The sequence below is a fragment of the Dermacentor variabilis genome, chromosome 8 (genome assembly GCF_050947875.1).
Source record: "Dermacentor variabilis isolate Ectoservices chromosome 8, ASM5094787v1, whole genome shotgun sequence".
In the NCBI taxonomy this organism is placed as follows: Eukaryota; Metazoa; Arthropoda; class Arachnida; order Ixodida; family Ixodidae; genus Dermacentor; species Dermacentor variabilis.
Window position 1 is genome coordinate 130,273,371 of NC_134575.1, and position 20,124 is coordinate 130,293,494.

General features: G+C 45.1%; 1 protein-coding gene across 1 annotated transcript in view; it reads left to right on the forward strand.

Annotated features, from left to right (window-relative positions):
• Positions 1-19,207, forward strand: part of LOC142590591 (uncharacterized) — a 30,811-nt gene extending 11,604 nt beyond the window's left edge. The window contains exons 2-3 of the mRNA XM_075702902.1: positions 1,257-3,122; positions 18,526-19,207. Of these exons, the coding sequence (XP_075559017.1) occupies positions 1,264-3,122; positions 18,526-18,829 (2,163 nt within the window). The 5' untranslated portion in view covers positions 1,257-1,263 and the 3' untranslated portion in view covers positions 18,830-19,207. The remainder of the gene's footprint in view (positions 1-1,256; positions 3,123-18,525) is intronic.
• The last annotated feature ends 917 nt before the right edge of the window (positions 19,208-20,124 follow it).

Below are 20,124 nucleotides of genomic sequence, written 5' to 3' on the forward strand. Positions count from 1 at the left end.
AGACGGAACGCTCGAGGTGACGTAGTGAGGAAGAATGGCTGCCTGTAAGTCCTCGTAGAAGTCAGGGCCTGGGGCTGGTCGCCGCAGCCTAGAACGCAGCCGGAGCTCGGAACTTTGTTGAGACGGAAGTGACTGCCCAGATGGATGAACCAGATTTCTGGCATGTCGATATATAATTCCCGGACACTGTACAATTGTGGCACCTCTGCCGGACCGCGTCAGGCCACGTGACTCTCACCTTGGTAGAGTCGGTGCGTTGACGCTGGCATGGCTGGGCTCGGTCGCCCGGTTCACCAATTTGTGGGAGGCGGCGCGAAGGGGCAGCCGCCGTAGCCTCCGTAGCCACGGTTTATTTAGGCCGGCCAGCCATGGGGGCCGCGGAATCTCGAGAGTGGCAGATACCGTGGCGACCCAGGGCGAGCGCGCTAGAGTGTTTTATTCTCGCTACATGCCCGTGAGCCGTCTTCTTCACCGGCTCTGGAGGCAATAGTTGCGCCGGTACAACCTAATTAAGGCACTCGAACCCACGGCATTTGGTGTTATGGCGAAGGTAATTAAGGCTCAGTAAATAAATGTAGAGTCATTTAAGGCACCCGGATCCACGCCCTTTGGTGTTATTGAAGGTTAAGTTAATTATGCCACAGGTAATTAATATATATTTGAGATATTGAATATAAGCCACACGAAACCACAACCTTTGGAGGAAGTTCAACCCACAACATATCTTAAGTGCGAAGCCTTTCTTGGCGAACATTTTCCACTTTGACACTATCTGTATATTCGCCTACGTCTGGTGCTCACGTGGCCGTTTCGTTACCTTGGTATGTACCAAATTTTGCATAGTATGACAAGAGTGTATGACGAATATAAATGACCGGTCATGACATCAATATCATGACGTGTGTCTTGTAGGTCATGAAATAGCCGCCTACGTCTTGGTGCTCTCATGGTCTTTCGTTAAGTTGGTAGGTAGGTTACCTTGGTACACTGCTTCACACAACATCAATTCGCACAGGGCGTGGGAACTGACGGCATTTCGTCTGTTCGCCCATTCACCACGCTCGCCCATTTTGCCTCTACACGCAATATTACTATGTCTAACTACCAAAATGACAAATGCTCGTAATTTACTTTTCCTTAATTAAGGAGAAGTAAAATTAACATGACTGAAAGAGCATAGCCATCGCGCGGTGGTAGCAATGCTTTCGCATTGATCCACGTAGGGATAACAAGTGTGCCTTCATTTTTTTTCGCAGATACACAATGACGGCTCCCAACGCTGGCGATTCGATGATGCTTAGTAGGACAGAGATATCTGGATTTCCAGCAAACACTTTGGCCAACTTGGAGTCCGCAAGGGGCTGCTTCACCGGGACTGCCGTGATGCATCGTGTGCCCTGCACAGCAGACGAAGGTCGGACATGTCAAATTGCGACTCACTTGTCCATCTGGAACGAGATCCTGTGCTATGCTGGTTGGGAAGTGAGATTAGCATCTGGAATGAGTGGGCAGTTCTGCGTGGTCAATTTTGCTGGCTGCATTCCTTTGTTCGGAAGCGGAATAGAATCTCAAATTGAAGTTCTTATGCAGCAAGCTGCAACGATAGTGTACTGGTTGCTCAAAACTCATCGCTGCTTGTCCACACTAACCCTCGCACCACCAGTGCTGCGCAGCCAGGCAGATATCGTATGCAGTGCTCTTTTGGCGGGCAAATCATTGAAACATCTGACGGTGTTGTCGACAGAAAGTGTAGCTTGTAAAAAACTTAGCGCGGCCATTTCCGGTTTGCGTTGGCTGGAAGAACTTGAGCTCACATTTGAAGAATGCCCAGAAGATATGCCATTTGTGCTGTCTGAGCTGCTTCGCACAACAACATCACTGTCGACTCTTCGAATTTCAGGTTTACGCATGAAAGGAAAACGCGTCAGAGAATTATTCATCGCGCTCGGGGAAAACACCACTCTGAGAGACCTTTCCTTGCACGAATCGGCTATTAGCGACAATCGTTGCCAAGCTGCTTTCGCGCGTTACCTTCGTAGGAGCACCACTTTGACGTCGTTAACAGTTGAGGCACGTAACCCGAATACAGAAGGTTGTCTTAAGTGCGTACTTCGAGGACTATGCGGAAACAAGACGGTTATTACGGTGAAGCTGCAAGAGTTTGTCTTTGACAAAGAAAATGCTCTACTTGCAGCGACCCTCCTGTCTCAAAACCGAACGCTTCGCGTGTTTGAAATCAAGCAAAGTTTGGCAACCTTTCAAGGAGGACACAGCGTACTCGACTTCTGCCTAAAGTCGCTAACCGAAAACGAAACCTTGGAGGAACTGCACCTGCCTTTGCGCTGTGGGCGGCTAGAAAAGTGGGAGGAATTTTTCGCTTTGCTTTCGTCGAAGAAAGCTCTGACAAAGGTGTTGGTTGATATTGACCTCGAAGATCCTCTCCTTCAGCGTGTCTGCATGGCCCTCCGAGATAGCGGAGCCGAAGAAAAGGTTACGCTTGGATCTCGGCGTCCTCCGAAAAGCTTGGACCTGCTCGAATATATGGAGTATTCGGAGGTGCATCTGGATGGCTTTAGTTCCGAGAAGAACGCGGCCCTTCTTCTGAACCGCTTGCTATCGGTTGACCACATCACTACAGTACGTATAGGCTTTTTCAGAGGTGACTTGGCTTTATCATCCGCGTTGGCTGACTACATCGCGAAAACAAACTTTCTTCGCTCGCTGTATGTAGAAGTTTATAGCTGTAGCTACTCAGTCGCGGTGGACATTACGAGCAACTGGTGGACAATTATAATGGAATCACTGGCCGCGAACGACAGCGTAAGGGAATTGGGGCTGCACAAGCCGGGTAACATGGACGACCGAGATCTGGAGAGGCTGGCGGACGTAGTGAAGGGGAGCCGAAACATCAGGAGAGTGGCCGTCTCAGGCGACGTCAGCGCCTTCGCACAGCACTTGTCCGTTGGAATTGCGGACAACTACACCCTGCTTGGTGTCACATTCTACGATCGAGTCTACCCAGAAGTTGCCAAGCATTGGTTTACAGTCAGGGACACGGCGAACCGGAACTGCGACTTGGTGACACGTGCAGCTCTTTTTGTCTGTGGCTGCCGAGACGACCGGTACGTTCCACGTTTCCATGTTCGTTGTAGATTTTGTTTGACCTGAAAACAATAGCTGCGTGAAAGCGCCGTCATTTTTATATGCAAGGCATGGCGAGTCGAAAAATCTCTTTTTTAGTAAATGTTTTAAGAATATTTGTGCTACGGCCATTCTAAAACATCTGGTATTAAGTCCAATAAAAAAAAAATGCTGGGATGCGTTTGCGAACACCTTCATTATTGGGTGTCCATTAAGAAAGAATTTGTCATAGATTATTTGAAGACACCTAGACTCAATACACAGTGTTGCGAAAACTTAGATAAAAAAGTACTAAACACGTACTAATATAAAAAGTGCCGAAATTATTTTTCGAATCTTATAAAATAAGTGGAATGGTTCAGCTTAGTCAAGGCAGCTGCACCAAAGGCTCTGGAATAAATAATCAAAACACGTGAAGGGCGTAAATAAAGTGGACGGTATTAACAGACACAATTCAGTTCGGGCATAAAGTTCCACTCCGCCATAAAGTAAACCCATTTATTTCTCCATAAAGTTCGTATATGTAGTGTAAATGCATAAAATGCTCGACTAAAATTATTGTAGCTTTTGCACTACAAGTTAATGTGCATGTTTGGACAAGCCTTTCGTAAGTGCTGTATTTCCACGGTAGTGGTGTTCTTACCTTGCGCTAAAACCAGCATGTCACCACAGTCTCGTGATAATCCTCTTAGCCGTTGAACGCTGACTGCAAAGGATCGAACTTCAATTTAAAGAAACCGCATTAAAGAAGTATCAAGAGCTGTAACAGTAGATTACCATTACCCGTACACATTATAAGAAAGTCACTCTGGCCATGGGAATAGACTTGGTAAGCAAGACACCAACACAAAAGACCGGTGGCGACGACACCTGAGGTCCCCGTACTAGCCGCAGGCGCGTCGAGGATTTTGACTGCATACGGTCAGGCACGGTTAAGTTTTATTGCTAAAGTCCAAGTATATGGCATTGCTTAAAAAAAAGGTTTAAGATAGACGTTGGCAAGCTTCACAGGCAGAGCAGCCCAAATGCCAGAAAATATTTAGGACTCTCTGAAGTCATAATAACATAAATGCAGGAATTTCAGAGCGAAAAAAGAAAGCGATAATATGATCTTCATTACCGGTAGCAATAATCAAGGTTTTGCCAAGAAATAATCTGAAGCAGGGCTTTTCAAAACTTCATATTTGTCAGACACTTCAGTAGTTGTCCCTAAGACTTATTTTGCTGTACATGCAAGAAAAATAGCACTAGCTGAGGCAACTTTGACCCTCTCAGTTAATATTAGAGCCTGTGCGTCAAGAATGCCTGTTCTTTACATGGAAGAATAATTATTGTTTGCAAGTGTAAACTTTTTTAAGTCTTATGTGAATTTCTGGCCGTTTGTGAGAACAATTCTGGGTAACGCTCACACGCACCCCTTAGAAGGGCAAAACAGATTGCAACTGGGGATCTCTCTCTCTCTCTCTCTCTCTCTCTCTCTCTCTCTCTCTATATATATATATATATATATATATATATATATATATATATATATATATATATATCATAAGAAGCCAACAAACACTGACACCAAGGACAACATAGGGGAAATTACTTGTGCTTAATAAACAAAATAAAGAAACAAATTAATGGATATTAAAGTGGATGAAAAAAAAACTTGCAGCAGGTGGGTCGGACCCACTTCACGAAGCGCTAAGGTTGTGGGATCGTGCCCCACCTGCGGCAAGTTGTTTTTTCATCCACTTTCATTTCCAATAATTTATCGTTACTTTATTTCATTTATGAGGCACAAGTTTTCTTTGGTGTCAGTGTTAGCTTCTTTTGATATGACTAATAAAAATCGGGCCCCTCGATTAATCCCTTGGCGTCTCGTTTATATATATATAATGAAATTACGTGTTTATGCTTGCTTTACGAAACCGGTTTCTTCAACACTGAAGCCCGACGCTGAAACTGTTAGGCCATGGGCACAAAGTAATAAAGGTGGGCTTAACAGATCAGCTGCGTCGAACAGCAAATTAACTTCCAAAAAAATTAAGCAGCGTCAGCTCCATTTGATATCTATGTAATACAAAGTATGCTTGGCTTGGCACTGAATGTCCTTACGAAACGTGTGACGCTCTTGCAGCGAACTGTTACTCATCTGCGTATGTATACCAGATGTTTTGCCGAAGGCAATGAAAATTGCAAACACGTAGGATTCCGTAATAAAGGTGGGATTTTTGAGAACCTCAGCTATTGACAAACTAGGCGTCTGGAAACACGTTTTGTGTTCTGCTTTTAGGGCTAATTTGTTATTTACACTAATCCACCTAATTATTTACCGCAGTCACGCGGTTGCTGATAACGGTAAGTTTGTAGTTGCTGTTGAAGTGGTCTCATCAGTTTTCAAATTATGCGCAAGTTTCTTCTGGTGCCTAGAGCGCACGTGAACGTTTCTCACTTTCCGCCGGAAAAGTTCAACTTAGTCCTAGAGGAGCGCAAGAGGCTGGTCGCGCCTGATGACGTCTCCCGGTCTGCGTCACGCGAACTGGACCAGCCTCGTTATTTCGACGTGGCGAATGTGGCTCGCGGCGTGTCCTTAGGCTCACTCGGACGTCGACACTGGATAACGTTCGAAATGACGTAAGCTAAATGTTAAGAGGAAGCTTTAGCTCAGGTGCTCCTATCTAAACAAATGTAAAAGGAGAGTCCGTTGTACTCGGCGGCCACTGCAGCAAATTTGATGAGGCTTCTTGCATTTGAAAGAAAAACTTACTCCAGTGACTGTTGGTTTCGAATTCTTGATTTACGTCGTAAAGTCTTTATTAAAAATAGGCGAAAATCAATATTTTTCAAAACAGAAAACTATCAAGTTTACAACTCTGTAACTGAGCAACCAAAAATGGTAATGTAATTTTGTGAATTGCTTCTAATAGAACATCCAAAGTGGACAAAATTGATGTTAGACATGAATTAAAAAATATATTTAGTAATATGGAAAAACAACTTTTGCAGAACCCTTGTAAACAACGTAAGCAATTGACGTAAGATGTAAAATGAAACATCAAATTTGTCCGCATTCAATGATCTAATGGATGCCGTTCACAGAACCACGCTATGTATTCTTAATGGAGAGCTATGGATTTGGAAACTTCTTGCTTATATTTCTTTTAAACTTTCGCATTTTTGAAGATTCTTGAAACAAAATCCACGCCCTAAATTGAAATTCCACTTCCAACAGTCACTATAATTGAACTCTCTCTCAAATGCAACAAATTTCATTAAAATCGGTCCTGGGGTTATCTCAGAAAAACGTTTTTGCATTTTACATGTATTGGAATAGGCCGCGTCGGAGTTGGGCCCGAGCTAAAGCTTCCTCTTAAGTGGTTACAAAGGCGCCATCATCACTTCGTTAGAAACGGCAGGCACGCTCGAAGGAAAAAAAAAAAACTGATATTTTCTAAAGAAAAACCGCCGAAAGATGAAAGCTCTTGACAGGCGCGGCCAAACAGCTCGTGTGCAGAACGGGAAAATCAATGACCCGAAATCGCCACGTGAAAACTAAGATAATTTGGCTTGTGTTACGCAGACCGAGAAACGTCATAAGATGTAAACAGCCACTGCTGCTAACCTCCAAAGCCAGATTTCCCCCAAATGAGATAAAGGAATTCCCCAGATTTCTTCACGATTGTTCAAGTTTTCATTTCTGGGAAAGTTAAATATTCGTTTTTTTTTGCACAAATAGGCTAAAAAACTTCATAGTTCAAATTTATCTCTAAGCTTCTTTGAAATATATATATAGATAAAGGAAGTGATGCAATGGAGCTGAAATGGTGTCACATTGCTAATTGTACTAAGAAAGGCTGCTGTTTAAAACCATTTTCGGCGAAGAACACGTCAGTTCGTTTTTACTTAGCTTTACATGCACACAAGATTTGACAACAGTGTCATGATTGACACGGAGCTTTGTTCGAATTTGTAACGAAGGTGAGCGCCAGACCATTTATACAAAATGTCGCGCGGTTGTTTCTTGCATGCTGTTTTACCGAGGCAGCACCACCAACCTAATGCAGTTATGCGTCATTTGCAGCGAAGCGCTCATGTACGCGGAAAATTTCTTTCTTCTTCATTCGAAGACTTGCCGAAACATGTTTCCACTAGGACTCTGCAATGGGACGCTATCCGAGGTTGCTCTGCCTATGGGCGGTTCCCAGTAAACTTTTCTGTGTAGCCGGCTGCGGGGTGACACAAATGCGTTGACGTGCTCAGCGCTAGGTTTACCGGATGCTTCGGCGAACAGTTTCAAAAATTTCTAAAAATTGCCCCTGACAGCAAATTCTAGTGCGTGAGCTGAGCTACTCGAAAAGGCGGACATGTCCAAAACATTGAAATGCATGTGGACCAATTAAGAAAAATTTTCTGACAAAACTTTTACTTATTGCTTTATGGCAAATATTGTACATTGCACCTCCCGCAGCCGCGGCCTAGTTGTAGAGTACCCGTCTCGGCTGCGGAAGGTTGTGGGCTCGATTCCCACCGCTGCCAAGAACCCACTGGTTCTCACATGGGTACACGTGTACCCTGGCCTGTCATTCGGATTCCTTCAGGGGCGATACGCTTAAGAAAGAAGCCTGCGATGTAAGTTCCTATCAGAACCCTCGTGAGTACAAAAGAAAAAAAATAGCGGAGGTCTGAACGGCCTGCACAGTGCTGTCAGATGGTCGCGCAGAGCACAAACACACCGCCATTACTGCAGTAGCGAAGTGTTATACTTCACTGCTCATGTAAATTTCTGCCAGAACACGATTGCGCCGCGCTGAATATTTACACCAGGAGCGGTGAAGGTTTATTACTGCAATATTAGCTCTGTGTTTATCTAGTTGATCTCTGCGCCACCAGGTGGTGGCATCGTGCAAGAAGTTTGCGATTTCGCTGATCAGGTAAAACGCCCGGTCCACTTGCGTTTACCGGAATACCGGACACGATAACAATGGAGACTTTTAGTCTGTCACTGTTCCGGCAAACGGAGGTGGTTTGGGCGGATTGCTGGATTGTCGGGAGCGCAAACATGAGCGGCCGGAGCGGCGCAGCCGCCGGTGGCGTAGTGCTCAACAAGACAAGCACAGAGCTAAAATTGCAGTAACCTACGATATTCTGCTTCGCTGCTGGTTCAAATTTTTGGCAGCGAAAATTGCCGCTGTGGAAAATTTACACCAGCAGCTAAGAAGAAAATCCTTCACTCCCTATCACACAAGAAATAATGCCTTCAAAATTTTCTTTTCCCCCGTACTGTTAAGAGTGGAACGCACTACCGTTATGATCCTTAAAAAGCACTGTCTCAATTGATCTGATTAATTTCTGATCTGCTGATGTCGCAACAGAGATGTCAGCACTTTGTTTTCTTCCGAATGGATGCATGAATATTTTTTTGTAATTTTATCATTCCTGCTGGGGCCCGCATGGGCCTGCGCTATTTCATAAATAAATAAAATAAATATAGTAATTGAGTTTGTGTTTATGTGGTTGAGCTTTGCACCACCAGCTGGCACCGACAATCTGGCCGCTCCGGTTTACACCCCCGCTCATCCGGCAAACCGCCCGCGCTTGCCGGAAAACCGGACGCACTAAAATTATCTACACTCTATAATCATGTTCAGACGTTCCCAGCTAGTTATCGTTTCTGCTACCGGCGCCTGCGGACAAAAGTACATTATCGAGAATATTCCTGCTACTCATGACATTAGTAATGCTAATGCTGAGGTAGAAAACTAAGCTAAGCAAACCAAATGAAGCTTACGCGTATATCACTAAATGTAATTTATTAAAGGGCCTACTTAAACAAAGTACACTCCGCGATTTGAAACGTGAGCAACGTACTTAATATATATAAAAAGAAAGCAATTGTCTACTCGCCAGCAATAAAGAAGCTGTCCCGACTGAAGTGTTTCGAACAAACCAGTATAGTGCCGCTCACCTACTTCTCAATTTCGATGGGGGCGAAATGCGAAAACACACGTCTACTTAGATTTAGGTGCACGTTGCAGGACCCCAGGTGGTCAAAATTTCTGGAGCCCTCCACTACAGCGGGCCTCATAATCAGAAAGTGGTTTTGGCACGTAAAACCCCATAATTTTAACTTGCTTCCGAATGTGTAAATTTCTTATCCACGTCACTCTCCGTAGCGCCGCCTGCTTCTTTAGGGAAACGAAGACTACATTTCTGCCGTAATGTCAGGATTATACTTTTATGTCTTTCCATCCGGGTGAAATAGCATATTCGTACGCAGAAAAATTCTTTCCTGATCCTTTTTTTTCTTTCTTGGCCTTGTGCGCAGCGGCATCACGACGATTTGAGAATTGCGAGCAACGTTACAGTGCACGCTGTAATGTGAGAACCCGCGGCTAACCTCGATCGGCCTGTTCTCGGTGCGGCCACTAGTGGGAGCGAATTTAGTTGGAGTGATAGCGTCCATTCATCCATCCATCTATCCATGCGCCCATACGTCCATCTACCTGTCCATCCTTCCATCCTTTCATTCATCCATCCATCCATCCATCCATCCATCCATCCATCCATCCATCCATCCATCCATCCATGCGTCCGTCCTTCCGTCCGTCCGTCACCAATTGAGATCAGAGAGCTCAAATGGCGTTCCTAATTAGATAAGATGTGTGTTTGTGTCTAGAAAGGACATGTCTCTTTTTTGTGCCGCGTGGTGATTGCGCATGCATTGGAGCCGCAGTGTCGGCTTTTATTCTATGCAATCGTAGTTCCCTTCGGGTGAACTTTTTGTTGGATCTTCTTTAAACTGCATGCGTCGCACGTTTTTCCTTGAGTAGGTCGTTGCTGCATCACTAGCCCTTGCAGTACTTTGCTGCTTGCCGCTTTAATCAAATAGAACTTATCTGTGCTGTCCGGCGTCCTGTTCTCATATATATGTGAAGTATCGTTGAAGCACAAAAAAAAAATTGGAGGACGTTTAAGCTTCGCCTTCAAGAGTGGAAAGCGATAGCGCTATCCCACCTCGTTCGCACCTCCCACTGATTGGCTCGGCATGCTCTTGAGTCACACAAAGACGAAACGTGCGCCTGAGCAAGCGGAACGAACCAATGAACTCGGTGTTTCGGAGGGAGAAACGATCTACACGTGCCAACCGTTCTTCCAAACGGCCGCGGCGCGCCATGAAGGCGGACGCGATCATGGGGCTGACGGCTCGATGGGATCGTCCTCTATCTCGCTTGGGAGCACTACGCAGACGCATGACTCCTCGCCAGCAGCACGGCACACATCGCAGGGGACGCTTTCCCACCAGACGCGCTACGGCGCATCAATCACGTCAGAGGCGTCCCGCATCGGACGCTGCACCTAGGAATCGCGCTGTGAGCGGCAAGAGGAGCCGCGTCGCCCAAACACGAGGGTTCGAGTGACGCACGCTAGAAGTTGGAAGGCGATAGAGCGAGAAATCTTATCAAACGCAAGGGTATTGCGGCATCCTCGCACCGCTCCCCGCACGGCCCCAATGCGCTCAAACGAGACCAAGGGGAGAAGCGGGCGAGTGGCGCGCCACCTGTAAGGGCAGCGCCGTACATTGCGATGAGGGGGTCTTCTGTGTTTGCCGCAAGACGGCTCTGCGTGTGCGCCAAGCGCAGAAGAAATGCAGTGGAAACGTACTTCCCTACTCGTTTAACTGCGACTTCTGTAATTTACATGCTCGTAATTAGCGACAGACACCGCAGTATAACTTTCTACGGCGCGTTTCTAAGGCAACGCTGCATTCACTAGAGGCACTTTTGTCCCGCATTGAACCATCGAACTCATGGCTATGTGGTAGCGTCTCCGTCTCACATTCCAGAGACCCTGTTTCGATTCCCACCCAGCCCATCTTGCAAGTTGTTTTTATTTATGAATTGGCTTCCGGGATTTTTCGCTCACGGCCAACGCCGCCGACGCCAACCACACCGGCTTTTCTACTACACAAGCTCCTTAACGCTGTCGCGTTAATACATTGCAACCTTGCGTCATGTTTTCGTCTCCCTTGCGTAAAAGAATGCGGAGTAACTGATACGTGGTTTTTTAGTGTGGTTGGAGCCCGGGCTCCGAATACCGCTTCATTGGCACATTGTACACCAATCTTTGGCCCTTGAACCCCCTGAAATGTTATTGCAGTCAGTATTTAAAAAAATAACAAAAAACATGGTAGCTTAATGGCTACGGCGTTGTACAGCTAAGCTCGAGGTCGAGGGTTCGATCCTAACATCGTTTCGACAGCGGCAAAATGCGAAAATGCTCGTATACTTAGCTTTATGTGCACGTCAAAATGCCAAGTGGTCAAAATCAAACCAGATCGCTTACAACGGCGTGCTTTCTAATGATGTCGTGGTTTTGGCACGTAAACCCTAGAATTACTAAGAAATAATAAAAAAGGAAGGCAGCCAGCTGTGTTCTCCGTCTTTTTTCTAAGGGCATAAACAAAATGAAATTGTTCTTGATTCTATGCTTGTCACATACAGAGTGATCATTTTTAAGCCTTATGGATGTTTAAACATAGCCTCTTGCACATAAAATAATTCTAGTCTTTGAGCTGCATTATTCAGAGAGGCGGACATTATTTCCACTAGAAATCAATACACATAATAGCCTAATTAACAAAATTTCACTAATTATTCGTTGAATTAATTTTAACGCACATATTTCTCCTTACGAAATGTAGCCGGCGAGGTTGCAAGGCGTAGCCACTTGGAATGAATAACAAGAATGGCGGCAGTTTGGAGGTGTGCGCCATCAAACTTGCCGTTAAAATGCGCTGTTGTTCCGCTTACTTTTTTTACAAAACGCTCTTTTGTGCATTGAAACGAAATAGTAACTGGAACGCCCATGCATTTCGTTCCACACTTTGGGAAATAATATCCCGTAAGTGGTATGATCCTGGAAATTCATTTCAAGTGGATACGTCATGCAAGCTCACTGGCTAACAATCCGTAAACTGCAAAATGTGCCTCGAAATAAATAAGTGGTTAAGTATTGAAGTTCTGTTAATTAGTTGGATATGTGGTTTGATTTCTCATGCTAGTAATCTCCGCTTCCTTAAATAATCCATGTCAAGAACTAGAATCGAAAACAATCTGAATAACAATACCACTCGATCCGGCTTATATGTTTCTAGTTTTTTTTCACCTGTTGGCAGCTTGAAGGAGATCACCAAACGAGCCGCGAAGATTAGATTGATTCTTACTTTCCCGCCTGCGCGATTCAGCCTGAGCACGTAAATAGTATCCTTTCTCTAAATAGTTGTTCATATTAGCGTCGAATTGTTGCCGTGATTCCTTGTTTCCGGTTGTTGATTGGTCCAGCCCGGGCTTCCATCTAGAGTGTACAAGAAGTGTAATTCACTCTAGTTCCATGCCTCATAAGGCCTTCCGCGACAGGCCATTGGTTACCACGTGTTCTTCCACAGCGGGCCTTTGGAGAATTGTTGGCGGTACACAACACAGCTCTACAGCTGCAAGCCGTGACTCATTGCTCGCCCCCCTTGGACGGGACGAGGATTCGCTCCGAAAAAAAAAAAGAAGACACCACTAGTTTCCGGGGCAGGTGGCATTGAGAATACGAGCCCTCTCGAACCCCCAGCGACTGAGACCCGCAACAATGCGAACGCTGAACACCAACCCGGTCCGGTCGTTGCCGTCGCTAGCGCGGAGGCACTTCCGCCGGAAGTAGCCGCACGTGCGTGCGCCGCCGCGCACGCTCTTAAACACCGGCCAGCTGCGCGCCGTTTTATCGGAAATACTGAATGTTTCCACACTCCCACTGTTTTTCTGTCGCCGTTAAGCCTCGTTGTGCGCTTCAAGGCACGCCGCTGTTGGATAGCGAAACACTATACTACCAGTAGAACGTCTAAGATTCAACACTACACCGTGTTTTCGACAGCCTCCTCCGAAATGCCGATCGACGCACAATGTGCAGCAAAGGTGCAAGAGCCTGTACGCTTTCCGGCAGGTGCTGCAGATTACGCGGCACCACAATGGTGCTGGTGCCGTGTTTGGTATTGTGAGCACGCTTATACCTGTCCAGGGTTGTAACATTTTTTTTTCAAATATTGTATTTAAAATACTGATAGTCTTTCTATTGCACATTATGTTGTGAATATGTCTGTGTACTATTTGATTCCCCGGGAACAGCTTTAGACCTCTCCTTAAGCTCTTCGGGCCACGCAGTTATTAAACCTGGTTTAATTCGCAACTTTGCTTTCTTCGATTACTTTCCCGGCACTTTAGTGTTCCACGAGCAAGAAGCAGCGTGAAAAAACACGATACCAGCAAAATTTCCTCACCTAGCTTCGTGCTGCAGATCGGCGGCTTCAGTGCTAAAATTACGTGTTATCATTAGCAAACGGTGCTCAAGACAACAGTTCACATGGCTAAGATTACAATTTGAACCGACTAACAAGAATCACGCGCGCACCAAAGCAAATACAGAGATAAAAAGAAACTGCGCCGACTTTCCCCAACAAAAACTACGGGTCACCGCAGCGCACCGCAGAGCTCGCATAGCACTGGCACAATTTTTTCGTTACGCGGCGCTTCAGCAGGAGAGCGCCATCCAGTCCACTCAGTCTTATTCTATTACACTTTACTATTATTACTAACGCTTGCAACGACTCCGGTTCTACCAATCTCTACCCTCCTTTTTTCATCCTGATTTATTGGCAACCGCTTTGAAACACGGCGGCGACAGGTAGACACCTATTGCTGAGTTGATCAGGTATGCATACACGATTTTCATTCCATAATTTTTGTATGAATCTCTTAAATATTTATATTGCGATAGCAATTACATTGACTCTCCAGGCGCATTTCTTCCATCGCTGTCGCCGTTGTCGTCGCCGTGAGGTTCAGCATAAAGTACAGGGGCGATAAAACCGTACGCTGTATGTGCGAGTGAAAGCGAGCGAGTGTGAGCCGGCGAAAGCGGCTCAGTTTCACGCGTACGAGCGAGGAACGCGGTCCGGAACCGCGCCCTCTCCTCTCGCGCGCGAAGCATGGGGCTGAGGCGAGGGCGGGGAGCGTTCTTCTCCGGCGTCTTCTGCTTCTTACGGTGCGGCCGCGCGAGCCTCAACTTCAATGCGAAGTGCAGTGTTTGCAGAGTGCGCAAGATGCCGGTAACTTCGTATGCGCTGTGTTTTCGACGTTTCGTTCGCGTTGAAGCGAGAAATACGCGAAGGTGAATTCGATCGCTGCTGCTCCCGCGATTCCTCACTCCAGCACTTTGGCAGCGAGTTACCGCGCTCATTGAGTGAGATGTGTTCATCTTTACCTGCGCGCGCGTGATACCGTGCTTACCCGCCGTGGTTGCTCAGTGGCTATGGTGTTGGGCTGCTGAGCACGAGGGCGCGGGAATCGAATCTTGGCCATGGCGGCCGCATTTAGATGGGGGCGAAATGCGAAAACACCCGTGTTCTTAGATTTAGGTGTACGTTAAAGAACCCAAGGTGACTGAAATTTCCGGAGTTCCCGACTACGGCATGCCTCATAATCAGAAAGCGGTTTTGGCACGTAAAACCCTATAATTTAATTGTTTTGATAGCATGCTTGTTAATTTAGTTAAAACACAGTGGTGGGCTAGTTGGTTTGATTCAGTGATAGAATGTGAAAGTGCGACTGAACGAGGACATCGAAAGAAAGAGACACGCAGAGAGACCGCTGTCTCTGCGTGTCTGTTTCTTTCTACGTCCTCGTTCAGTCGCGCTTAAACATCCTACCATTGTTACTTTAGTTAGTAATTGAATGTTTACAAGTTCTTATGCGGCCGATAAAACTACCAACCTTACTTCGTATAGCTATCTACCAATTTTCTATCGCAATCGGTGCTTCGCCATTTGGGGCGAAACTGCGACTTCATTTTTATAGCGATATAAATTATATGGACACTCCGGGCGCAATTCTGCCGCCACCGCCGTGGCGTTCCGCATAAAATCTAGGGGGGATGAAATTGTCGCCGCGCCCCGTATCCTGTATGCGCGAGTGACTGCGTGCCAGGATGACTCGACGATCGCGGCTCAGTCTTTTAACTTTCACTTTATTACTTTAAAGACCCCCTTTCGCCTTTCGGGCGAAACTACGACTCTTTTTTTCTTCATCAACACTTCTCTATGTGTATTCTACCGCTACCTATGCCTGTAACGGGACCACTCGAATCAGTGTCTTCCCTCCTATATTTTAACCGATATTCTAAACGTATCTTGCTTAGCTCGAATGCTGACCTGTTGATGCTTCCCCCCACTTTAAATACAAGCGCTTCCAAAAGGTGCAAGTTAGGCTGTGCTCAAACGACTCTGGATTTTCGCTGCAGCATACACGTGCCTTCTCTTGTTGCAAGTAATAGCTGCAGCACGTATTTGTCCTTAGGCGAGTAGCTCAAGCTTCAACCAGCAAGGCTCTGTCCTTTTGTTATTATGTAGATTTTTCCTTCTAATTTCTTTCTTACCCTTCTTGTAAATCTCCACTGAATCTTTGTTTCTATTTCTGGCATCCAATTCACCGTCTCTGTTTCTCTCACTTTTTTATTGATGACCACTGGTTGCGTATTTACGCTTTCACTTACCCTCTACTTGGTCACCAACTTCCTCGACCTCTTCCTCCATTTTGTGGCCAGGCTTTTCGTTACAGTTACATGTGCACTCTAGCCGCCCATCTATTTTCATCCATGTTCCTCAGTCTTTCTTGAAAACTAATTTTGTTCCACGCTTTTCTTACTTAAAACGAGGCGCAACTGATGTCACACTGCACTGCTTTATTTGTGGTTTTGTAGCGCGTTCCCAAAGGCCAGCCAGCCTACCGTTCTTTGGCAAACTTCTAATCTCGAGAAGATATACCAATTCAAGCACAGAACCGCATTTGCTGACGTTAGCGATCGTACCATTACTCCTTTCCACATTCGACGCGCTACATTATGCTTCTTGAAACCCCACAGTGGTCTGTTTCATCATTGCTGCGTTCCGTTTCCTCTTTATTTTGATATTATATTAGCGTTTGCTTGAGTAAATATTTCCTTCGTTTATGTATACGCCGAAGTATCCATACTGCTTGACTATGGATATGACTTGCTGTTGAAATGACGCCACGTAACTACTCGTCTCTTCAGTAAAGATCCCAATTCCCGATTTCCATGCACTTGATTTGCGCTCTGTTGTCAGACATATTCGCCAGTCTATGTATTTTGTCGCATTAGCATAATTTCACCCGCATACATCCGTTCGGGGACCTTATTTTGCACCATTTGCTCATGGCGCACTTAGGATTTAATCAATCGATAATTCGATTTTCCGGTTGTTCTTGAATCTTTTGAAAATAAAGCGCGAACAGCAATGCAAACAGTTCTTTAATCCTTCGCGATTACATTTCATTTCGTTTCGTCCTTGCCATACAATTTGTACTCTGTTCTTCATTGCCTTTAAATATCTACCTCACCAGCTCCACCAAATCGTCATTTGTACCTTCGGGCTTGAATACATCCCATAATTCTCTGTCTAAGTTTTGATACGCTCTTTTAATACCTATAAAGGCAAGGAATAAAAGTCTATTCTGAGCTAGTGAAACCTCTACGCATTGAGTTAGTACAAGCATATCATCCTCTGAGCGTCTGCCTTGTCTGAACACATTATGCAGTTCCTCAAGCACATCATTTTAAGACGAAATCCTTAGATTTCTGCGTTTCAACGTCGCGTTGTGCGGTACAGAAAACATCACTTCACCCAAGGAAGGCCAGAAGCGAACCAAAGCATGGCCAGCCGTGCATGAGAGATTAATAATCACAAGCAAAGTTTATTAATGATCGATTAGTGATTGTATTAACTTGCATTAGCGTGGATTAGGGTCGGTTTAGGTGGATTAAGGTGTATAAAGGGGGATTAAAGTCGATTAGGGTTGATTAAGATATATAAAGTAGGATTAAGGTCGATTAGGGTGGAGTAAGGGGGATTGCGGTGAATGGAGGAGGATCAAGGTGGATTAATGTCGACTAAGGTAGATCAGAGAGTACTAAGGTGGATTAAGGTGCATTATAGTAGGCTTTACAAGGGTTCGCTTTCGCGTCTGAGGCGACAGCTAAGGACACCTGTGAATTTTTTTTCTTTTCTACTTGGACTTTTATAATTTAGTGGCTTCCATTGTCATTTTATGTATCACCGGTGTTACTGTAATTCGCCTTTACAAGCACATGTTATCCTTATCACCTTTGCATTTGTAAATGAGTTTCGTCTTGGTGTAACGCCATCCAACCGCAATTTTGTTCGTTTTAGTCACTTGCTCAAAGGCAATATTCAGCAGTGCCTTGCTCTTTGGACTGAGGTTTTCGATTAGCTGTGCTGCCATTTTGTTCTGTACTGCGCTCTAGTATGAGCTAACAGCGCCGCCTAGGATGGTAGTGCCATGTATCGGCGAAGTCGATGGATACGTGCGATGGCATATGGACTCTGAGATATGGAGAGGAGAGGCTTGTACTGATTTCACCTCGGATCGGTAGACACGGTAAAGTACAAACAGAACACGCTCTCGTTTGCCATTTCACTGCCTCTCGCACCTCTTGGAAGCACATTTAAAGCTTGGAAAATAGATGAAATCCCTTATGTGCACAATGCGTGCGGAACTTAAAGCTCAATTGAATAGCCTCCCGCACGTGAACTGCGTTATCACGCTATACTAAATCTGACTTTCTGTTTCCCTTAATCTCGCTATTACGCTGGCGTTCAACTAATGCTTTATATTCTTCGCGCGTGTTAATTTCGGGGTGCGAAATGTAAAAAGAAATGTTGAGGCAGCACGTGCCCAAGCTGCGCGATCTCAGTGCTCTCACAAGGAAGTTCATCGTAGCAGAATATAAAAGCTCGATGGAGGGTCCTGAAAAAGACAGGATGAGGCACACAATTACACAAGTACAGATCGTTTCACATAACGTTAACCAAACTTTCAAAATAGTGTGGTACACACTGGGCGAATGGCATCAACACCATGTTACTTGTAGCCGTCTTGAGTTACTCGGACTATATATTGCAATTCGATTATAGGTAGCTCCAATGTGGCATTCAGAAATGCAAGATTTTCAGAGTTTCGTTCAAGTTATAAGCGCTGTAAGTTGGCAGTCACTCGCAGAAAGAATAAACGAAGTGTTTCTATTACCGTAGTAGTTTTTTCTGGCCTGCAATGAATTAAAAAAAGTATGATGTCACTGCTTTCTTGCGTGTATGAAACGCAGCGTCCTGAATAAGGTACTCCTCTCTGACAGCTGATGGAGGTTAATGAGTAAAGAGTGACAGCCGTTTGCCCTAAGTCCTGCTTTTCTTGTCATACCAGCCCTTTGAGCTGAGAATGCATGAATTTGTATGGTTTCGCACGTTGGTCCCAACAGGTGCCATGTCGCCGCACTGGAGCGGGTGTACAAACACGCTGCGCTCTTAGAAGAGCTGGCTGAAGTGCTCTGCATGGACGAGGCCGAGGTCCTTGTTCTTGTTCGAGAATCGCTCAAGTGCATCGAGAGTCTTCCGGACTTCATGCGATACGCGGGCGTCGTGAAGGAGCAACTGGAGTTCCACCCGGACGAAGGTGGGCGCGCACAGCTGGACATCCTGAACGAGGACTGCTGGCGTCTTGTGAGGCGTTACCTAATGCTGGATGACGTCAGGGAATCCGAGCAAGGCCTCCAGCTTTTGTGACCGTGAAAAATGAGCCAGAACTGTGGGGGGAAAGCAACTCCTAATTCTCAGGGTACCATGTGCTTCAAGCAATATCATGTCTATAAATGCAGTATTACATCCTTATCGCACAGTGCCAATTGCAGACATTATCATTGGAGTGTTACATGAGCGTATTTCGCCTTAGGAGCTACAAAAAGAAAAGAAATGTGAGCAACTATATGTAGTATTTGCAAGTGCAGTCTCCGTAGGTCATGCTGCAATAAGTGGTCGTTTAGAAGTTGTTGAGTTTTGCATTGCCTGAAACATACTTATCAGACAAGTTCAATGTGCAGCTACCAAGGTTCTCTATAGTAGCCTCCACTGTGTGCAAAAACTAGCCCAGTAAACTCAAGATGTGCTCCAATTAATGTGACCTCTTTATACTGATATCTATCTATCTATCTATCTATCTATCTATCTATCTATCTATCTATCTATCTATCTATCTATCTATCTATCTATCTATCTATCTATCTATCTATCTATCTATCTATCTATCTATCTATCTATCTATCTATCTATCTATCTATCTATCTATCTATCTATCTATCTATCTATCTATCTATCTATCTATCTATCTATCTATCTATATATCTATCTATCTATCTATCTATCTATCTATCTATCTATCTATCTATCTATCTATCTATCTTGCTTGCTTGCTTGCTTGCTTGCTTGCTTTCTTGCTTGCTTGCTTGCTTGCTTATTTTGGATTGCTTTGCTATTGCCTGCAAATTGCCTAGCCTAATGACACCGCCTAATTCTATGCCGTACTCGACTGCTCTTGTTTTAGTATTCATTCTTTCGCTCTAAACACCAACGAAAATGCCCTTTAAGCTCTAAAATACCAGCTCGACTTGACTTATGCCTCTTAATCTCTGCTAGAGCACCAGCTACGGTCGTTTGCTTTTTAATCTCATCGTGGTGTTATCGTGAGGATGGTCGCCAATCTAAAGATTTTCAGTCGTTGAGCTTTATTGCACAGGTAATAGCGCACTGCACTTCATGTACAATGATGCGTTAACAACAGTTTTCGGTGTTGCCTCCACCACAGTCACAATGAGCACGAGTACAAAAATCCCTTTTTTGGTGATGCGTAAATAAATTGCGCTATATTTTGCCGATAAGCCAATCAGCAATATACAATTCACTTTTATTCCATTTTTCTTCAGATATAAAAAAAAATGGAGGAGGCCCGAACAAAAAGGGAAACTCTGTTCACTTGACGGGAATTAGGGCCCCCTTTACAAGCATATATCATGGCCGTTGATGCG